General features: G+C 43.6%; 1 protein-coding gene across 1 annotated transcript; it reads left to right on the top strand.

Moving 5' to 3' along the window:
• The first annotated feature begins 6,450 nt into the window (after positions 1 to 6,450).
• On the top strand, positions 6,451 to 8,250 carry LOC135118126 (sterile alpha motif domain-containing protein 1-like). The gene is made up of 3 exons (XM_064039261.1): positions 6,451 to 7,472; positions 7,599 to 7,830; positions 8,077 to 8,250. The coding sequence occupies exons 1-3, from the start codon at positions 6,451 to 6,453 to the stop codon at positions 8,248 to 8,250; spliced, it is 1,428 nt and encodes a 475-aa protein (XP_063895331.1).
• The last annotated feature ends 588 nt before the right edge of the window (positions 8,251 to 8,838 follow it).

The following is an 8,838-nucleotide window of genomic DNA, read 5'->3' as shown; positions in this document are numbered from 1 at the left end:
GTGCGTTGCATCGCTGAAAAATTCTAATTGCAGTTCAAAGTTCTATGTCTAGGAGATCACGATTGTATGATGATGGGGCAATAAGACTGAACTACAAAAACATACATCATTATAATCTGCCTAGGCTTTTCCCAACTGTGTTGGGGTAGATTTCCAGTCTCACTGTGACCCAGTATTTTGCATGTAGGGATAGCATAGGACCTCGTCATTCCATTCACCTGGACTATCCTGAACCCATTGATTTTGAATGGCAAAATTGGTTGTCTGTTTAAAAACAACAGGGACACCAGGGATTTCCTTAAAATAAGTGATTCGGTCATCAACCTTAAAATAGCTGTTGTATAAGGTTTTGTACTTTATTTATAAACAGAGGAAAATAATTTCGTTGCTTAATCAGAGGCTGCTTTAGTTGTCTCAGTTGGCCCACACGCTCCTACACTCGCTATGAAAAAAATATTGAAAGGTCCATCGAAATCTCTAATTGATTTCAATTGTTCTGGAAAGTTGTAACTATGTATTACTACTTTTTGAAGACCATAGGGAGTCACGATCATAGATATATCAATCCTACTAGTACACATAAGTATATTCCATCTCCATATTCTACGTATTGTGTTATGTAATCCAAAGGCGTGTTGTGTAAATAAAAACAGTTTTTCCTGTCATGTTTGTGTGAGGCCTTCAACATTTACTTACCCTTCAAATAGACATCCTTTCAACATGTTATTCGGAGGAAGTTTGTGTAGAATAAATATTAATTTTAAAAATAAATAACGTTAGGTATGTGAGCATTATGTTTATAAATATTGATGTACATTATTTGTATTAGGTACATTACTTACGTTAATATATTATTTTAATGAGTGACTTTAATAAATAAGGAAAATTTTGAAAATAAGCATTGAATTAAATGTTGAAGTCTTTAATTTTTAATAACTATACGTTAAACTCGACAACTAAAGAGAGAGATTCTATGAATTACCTAAAAATTCATTCAAATTGTATTCAACTTCACGTGAAGAACTCATTTTTTATTAAATACTGCACGTATTAGTTTCAGACACAGTAATTTCTGAAAGAAAAAAATCTAACGCAGCTTTTCTTCCAATACTCAAAAACGGTTTTACTTACATATGTTAAAAACACCATAACTCGTATGACACGACAATCGAATAAAAACGAGCTCACAACATCAGTTGATTCATAACCTGCATCGATACTACAAAGTATCGACTACCGATGAGCAGTCATTGATGCAACGTGCACCATAGGTTATCAGGCATCACTGCAGTTTCACGACTCGACCCGGGTTGCGTGGTGCGTCACCTTGGTGTACCGTGTCTGACCTGGTGATCGGAATTGGAACTTGTCTTGTATGTTACGGTGATCAGGTACAGTTAAAGGTAAAAAAATGCATTAATAAAGAAATTATAACATGAAAAAAAAACATACCGGCCGAATTGAGAAACTCCTCCTTTTTGGGAAGTCGGTTAAAAAAAAGTCGCTAGCTGTAGGTAACGGTTTTGACACATTGGGTTTGACTGCAAGTAGACCCCAAAGAGTTGAGAATACAAGGAACTTAATAACATATTTAAGAGAGGTCCCCCTACACGAGCTTTTTCTTTTAGTATTATTGAGTTTTAATTTTTATTTTTTACTTTTTAAAGAAAATATAGGCTTTCATAACTCTGTTTATGTATTCTGTTACTCCAGTGAAAACAGAAAGTATCTAAAGAAATCTGAAAACGTTTGGTCTTACATGCACTAAGCAAGTGTAAGACTTAGGCACACACTTATGAAATGATATCACGGGAACATTGATCACAATATTATGATAATTTCATTACAATTATAGATAATAGATAAATAAGAGTAATTCTAAGAAATTATAAATAGTTTATTATGACTATTTAAATATAATAATCTTCAGTATTAACTTTATTAATAATTGATCACTTAATTAAATCTGCATTACATAAATGCGTTCACGTGTTGCTTTGACGCCAGTATTGCTACAGGCTGTTTCAAATTTTATTTGTATGAGATTAAGTGCCAAAATCCATTACTTACGCAACATCTACTTAAGCTTTTATGCCACTAAAATAAAAATTGAAAATCATTCTACAAATTTCAAATGACGATTAAAAATAAATGTATATTTCGAACAGCCCTATTTGAATTTGGAACCCTCTGCTGTGTAAATATTTTTGACATTTGAATTTAGAAGCAAACTTTTTTTATGTTTCTAGCATGAATTTTATGGTGTTCAGAAATAGTTTTTACTCCGAAGCGTTGTTATTAGCTGTAGTTAGGAAAAAAACAAATTCTTAAACTGTTATAGGGTTAGTACAAGTAATAAAACCCACTTTATACAAAGTTAGCGGTGTTTGCAAGCTTGCCACTCTCCTTGCAAAGGTTATCGCGGGGTCAGAACATTGCTATAATTAGTCCCGCACCCAACTGCACCCATTCATTCAGATAATACACTACACTATAATAATGATTCGACAACTATGTTTTATTAAGCAATTCCTTTTCAATTTGCTTAGCTTTTGTATGAGAAACAAAAGGCTAAGTAAAGTTACTTAAGTGTAATTTATTGATGTAAGTTAGGCGGAGTGGCTTCATAATTGACGTATCATTGAATTCTTATTGAGCTTAAAGGTTTCTTGCATATATTGTTTATGCATGAAATTAAATTAATTCATGAATAATATTGGTTCTTAACTATAAATATTTGGCATTATATTTAGTGATTCTTCTTCATTGAAACCTTTGTCTATTGATTAGTTCCGATACTTCATAACGAAGAAATTTTATCCTGACTAATAGGTACAGCGTGCTTTAAGGTCAGAATTTTTATGTGCTTTGAAGATAAAAGTCCATACTATAATTAAAATTATGAAGGTATATGAAGGTTCTATTGCCTAAAAAACTACTTATATCAACTCTACACTCTCGAAATAAAATAACCTACTATTAAAGTCACGCCCCAACAATGTCCAAAACTCATTACAACTTAATCAATTCTAGTTTAGCGATCAATCAATGTTACGCGAGTGTCTCAATGACTTCTTTAGTAATTACTTAAGAAGTTCATTTAGTGACGTCATCACTTTTTGTGTAGGTTAAAGTTAAGTCATGCAGTCATTTTAATTCATTGTTTTTTGTTATTGATAATGGGATGTTTTTAATGAAAAACATGATGAGAGTTTCTGTTAAGTAGTTTTGTAATTAAAGTTGTAAGAAAGTCGTTAGTAGTATGTTAAATATTTAGTTATGTTATGACAAATATTTTCCTGCTTTAAATTCTCATAAGGATTTGTGATGACGAATAACTAATACCCACAGATAACCGTAGGTATATAAGAGAACAAGATACCTTATTAAAAACTTTAATCAATTGCAAGTTATAAAAGACAAAGTTAGTTAAGTATGTTTCCTACAATTAAATCACCTCATTTCAATTTATCTGCCGATAACACCATAGATTTTGTCAAACCCATAGCCATTAGTCAGGCCAGTCGCGGTCAGCCAAGGCCTCCTTACGTAACATTATGGTTAATTCATGTGTGCAGAACGTTGAGGAATGTAGCACTCGTTCTTTACTCTATGGTGTAGTCGAAGAGCTCGATGGTGAGAGTCTTTATTATGGTCTAGGGGCAGAGAATTAATCTGTGGAGAAAGAATCGATCAGTATATTTTTTTATTTTATTGTGATGTTTTCTTTCTATTTCCCTCATTCGATGGACAGACAATCTGGTCTAGGTTGAAGGGAAGCAGTGGATGCAGCATGCTAAAGATCGAGCAAAGTGGCGTACCTACCTTGGGGGATGCTTTTATTCAGCAGTGGTGAGTGGACGTTTTTCGGCTGAAAACGACGTGATTTTCTTCCGAAATTGTCCATGATACTATGTCTATTTTGGAAGTCCATTTTCCACCCGAAATCCAGGTTTAAGTAAGAAGTTCCTAATACAATTTGTCTCTTAAACTATATTGTCGTTTAACGTCGATTCAATTTGAATTATCATTGACAGTAAGTCTACATACGTCGTCGTACACTACTCGCCATCACATCTTGATACTTTACTACGTATAAATAAGTACGTAATATCTATAAGAACTTACCTTATAATTATTCAATAGTTGTCTAAGCTAGGTATGCAGGAAATACGTAGGCTATTGTTTGTCATAGTGAGGAAGCTAAACCTTGTTTACGCGTTCTTAAAATTTTATTTATTCATTTCTGTTGATTGCAAGTTCATCGACAACATAAATAGTCCACTTTTCTTAAAATAACTGTTCACTTTAAAAATGTAACATGCGAATTCATAGATGATTTTGGCAAACTGACGTTTAGTAAGATGAAGTTTAGTAGGTAGGTAAATAGTTGCTTTGAGGAAAATAAAGTTTACTTTAGCCTAGGGATGGGTTGCAGGGGCTGCGGGGTTGTTTGAAAGAGTTACCGAACATCATGGGTTTTAGTCAATAAGAGTCTGACACTTCCTGACCGCTGCTAACTCACAGCGGGATGATTCATTTGATGATGCCCCATCAGAAAAAAAGGGTGGGTTGCAGCATTAACTACATAACCAATATTATTTGTTTGTTTCATCATAAGCCTAACTAATAAAAAATATAATGTTGCGTGTAATTCATAATTGCTACGGCTAACTAGCCACGTAGTCCCAATAGTCATTTAGTTACCTATCACTCTATATCTTCAGGAAAATCCGTTTGCTCCACAAACGTAACAATTGAATGCCGATTTGAGTCATGAAGTGTCCTGACTAAACTTCTTCTTGCCTACTTATTTGAGATTTTTCCTGTTGCCTATTTTCAAAATGATGATCCTATTGGTATAGGTACAATACAATATAGGTAGTGTATATCATCAAAAATTATACAATTCTTCACTTAATCAAACTCAACTTTTCTCTTCATTTTAAATAAGTCATGTAAGCTCTTAAGTAGCGTCAAGTTGGTTTGCAAATTGCACAATGCACGGTTCCAAGGAGTAGCTCTCGTGGTGAAGAACCGGCAAGAGTTTACATACAATAGTTTTCTTACAGTAAGTACAACCTGATAAAGTTATATTATAAATAAGCTATAGCAAGCAATAGCTATAGCAATAGAAGCTAATGTGAAGAATTAATAAATTATTAAACAATTTTAATATATATTTAAGTCTGTCTTGAGAATAAATTAATTTATACAATTCAAATAATGATATAATCGATCGCGTATTAACCATTATAGTAAATCGTAGTCCTTGATTGTGTGTATTTATCCCATCCTTCTTATGTAATGATAAAATGCAGATTAAAATATAACAACAATTAATTATGATACAGATTTGACTCACAGATGACTTACAATTAAATTATTCCTTTATGATCTAAATACAAAAACACTTGGCTTATCCAGGTCCCTACTAATTTACATACGCATTCCTGCGTGTATAGGTATTTACCTCAGTATGTATACCTATATTATAGTGGGTATGTCAATATAGGAAAATAATATTAATAATTTGTAAACATGAATGGTATTCATACTTTTTGTGGTAAACAAAACCATTGATTTGTTGAATTCTTAGGTAAATATAGTAATTTCCCAGTACTACGTTAATCCTGGCACGTACTACAATAAGGCTACGAAAATTGACACGCAATTTTAGGCCGTTTTTCCTTGTGGTAAAGGCCTATTTTTGCGTGATGTAGGTTTGCGGTTAGACCCGTTTTGTCAAGGATAAGTGATAGGCCTAATCTTAAAATGTTGTTTGTGCATATTTTGCGGACAGTTGTTTGATAGTTTTGACATAGAACCGCTATGTGGACTGTTTGTTTAAATCTTATTTGCTAACACTGGTAAGATCACATAGTTTAAAGTTTAGGCCGTTATACAATCCCCACCGAGGGGGTCCCCACGTTGTCGTCGTGGTGGGGCTTGCGTGCCTCAATGATCCTGAAGCTCTGCCGGTAGAGATACTCATGCCGGAAAGGTTCAGGGGAGAGGCCAGACAAAGAGGGACCCAGGGAGGGGCCGCTCCTGACCAGTCGACGCTAGTGGACATGGCAAGGATGCGGCCATACCCGCGGAGGTGCAGGCGCACTAAAGCGGTGGTCGTTTGCTCTTCGTACAACGAAGAGCAAACCTTTCGGCGGGTTTGCTGAGCCGGGTTGGCCGGACAGCAGACGGAGGCATGCATAATGCCGCCGCCGAGGGCTTGGCTTAATCGCCCGGCCCAGAGGAAGGACACCTCTTGATAAAAAACCACCCAATCCCAAGTTTCGGGAGCGCGGCGAGGGGATGAATGGCCGTGGGGGACACGGTCGTTAGCGCTCCCCCCTGTTGGGGCCAGCCGCCCCCAACAGTATGTAGGCTTGCCCCGGTATGAGGCCACTGCCGGGGTGGACGAACAATTGCTCTCATGATCGTGGGAACTATATGGATTCTAACACAAATAAAAACCAAAACAACAACAACGACGAACTAAGGGAGTGGGATGAGGACTCGGACTCCGAGTCCGTGTCCAGCGAGGGGGATGCGGGGGGTTTTAAGCTCCCCCGCAACAAGAAGGACCACCGGGCCGACGCCTTCCTCAAGAGGAGGAGGGAAGACCCCGGGTCCTCCTCTGGTGGTCGCGGGGCCTCGGCCAAAAAGGTCGCCAGGAGGCCCGTCAGCGAAGGGTCCGCTAGGGCTTCTGGGGGTGGCGGAGGAGCGGCTCATCGGAGCTCCTCCTCCGAGGAGGAGTCGGCCATCGGCTCCGACCGGGAGCGCAGGGCGGACTTCGAGAAGACGGTGGAGTCCGCCATCAGGCAGGTGGCCTTAAAGAGAAAAAAGCCGGCTGAGAGCCAGATCCTGGCCCTAGTCCGTCAGGAGATGGCGGCCTTCCAGGCTCGCTTCTCAGTCCTGGAGGGCAGGGTTCTGCGTCCCCCCCTCGCGGCGTCGAAGCCCCCAGCGGCCCAAAGGGCCTCCTATGCGGCCGCGGTTGCAGCGGCACCCCCACCCAGAAGGGGACCGCCGAGCAAGCCCCCTGTCGCGGCGCCGAACGGACCGACCAGGAGGGCGCCCGCTCAGCCAAAGCCCAAGACCGCAAGGGCGGTCCAGGCGCAGAGGCCCCCGGTGCCACCGTCAGCACCGGCTCCGTCGTCGGCACCAGTGGCGAAACGCCCTCCAAAGCCGACACCGTCTGCGGCCCCTACCTCTTCTGCCACTGAGTCTGAGTGGCAGGTGGTGGGGGAAAAGAAAAAGAAACGGAGGGCGGCCAAAGCGGCCAAAAAGAAGGCCCAGAAACGGCGGCGCAGGGAGCGAGCCGCCGCGGCGCAACTCCGCGCCCCCAAAACCGCGGCTGTAGTAGTCACACTACAGCCGGACGCGGTCAAAAGGGGCGTGTCGTACCGCGACGTGCTCGCCCAAGCAAAGGAGGCGGTGAACCTGCAGGAGCTGGGTATCGCCTCCGGCCTCCGGCTCAGGGTGACCGCAACGGGCGCCCGAATGCTGGAGGTCCCAGGAGCGGCCAGTGGGCCCGCCGCAGACGCTCTAGCCGAGAGGCTTAGGGCGTCCATAAGTGCGGACGACGCCCGAGTCTCCAGGCCCCACAAGTGCGCGGATCTGCGCATCATGGGCCTGGACGACTCAGTTACTGCGGAGGAGGTGGTGGCCGCCGTCGCTAGGACGGGTGGGTGCTCCGCCGACGAAGTCAAGGCGGGCACCATACGTCCCGACTTCAGGGGCACGTGCACCATCACGGTGAGCTGCCCCGTGACGGCGGCCAAGCGCATCGTAGACGGACGAAGATTGCTGGTTGGCTGGGTGTCGGCGCAGGTCAAGCTGCTTGACCCCCGACCGCTGAGGTGCTTCCGATGCCACGTCGGGCATCATGTGGGTGTCCGTTGCACCTCGGAGGTCGACCGCAGCGCCCTCTGCTTCCGCTGCGGTCAGCCCGGTCACAAGGCCGTGGCTTGTAGTGCCGCGCCGCACTGCACTGCATGCGCGGCTGCTGGCAAGCCGGCCGAACACCGGGCAGGAGCAAGTCCTGTGCCCCACCCGCCAAGTCAAGGGTAGGGGCAGGGCGGGCCGTCCGTCGCCGCCACCGCTACCACCTCCGCAGTGGCCACCACCGCAGCTCCTGCGGCCGCCGCCGCCTCCAACGCTGCCGCCGCTGTCGACGCCGTCGTCGCCACTGCTGCTGTCGCAGAGCCCGTCTCTGCGTCTCAAGAGGAGGAAGACGTGATGGAGTGCTAATCTGGCTCCACTACGCTTCCTCCAGGCGAACATCAACCACTGCGCCCGTGCCCAGGATCTGTTGCTCCAAAGCATGGCGCAGTGGTCGATCAACATCGCCGTGGTCGCTGAGCCGTACTTTGTCCTTCCCAGGGATGACTGGGTCAAGGACCTTAGCGGCTCAGTGACCATCATATCGTCGGCCGCCGCTGGTACTCCTTCCCTCGAAGGGGTGAAGAGTGGAAGGGGTTGCGTCGCAGCACGGTTCGGGGAGATAGTCGTCGTGGGGGTGTACTTCTCCCCGAGCCGAACTCTCGCCGAGTTCAACAACTCCCTCCTGGAGTTGTCCGTCGTCGTCGGAAGTTATTCCCTCCCTGTGATAGTGTTAGGGGACTTCAACGCCAAGAATTTGGCCTGGGGTTCCCGACGCACAGATGCACGGGGTAGGATGGTGGAGGACTGGGCGCTGGAAGCAGGCCTGGTCGTCCTCAATCGGGGTTCTGTCCCCACGTGTGTACGGATGCGGGGCGAGTCAGTGGTGGATATCTCGTTCGCCAGCCCCGCTCTGCTACCGCGTGTCTTTGACTGGCGCGTGGAGGAGGGGGTGGA

The sequence above is a fragment of the Helicoverpa armigera genome, chromosome 18 (assembly GCF_030705265.1).
Source record: "Helicoverpa armigera isolate CAAS_96S chromosome 18, ASM3070526v1, whole genome shotgun sequence".
NCBI classification, from domain to species: Eukaryota; Metazoa; Arthropoda; class Insecta; order Lepidoptera; family Noctuidae; genus Helicoverpa; species Helicoverpa armigera.
The sequence above is the reverse complement of the archived record's forward strand: the minus strand, read 5'-3'. Positions and strand labels throughout refer to the sequence as shown.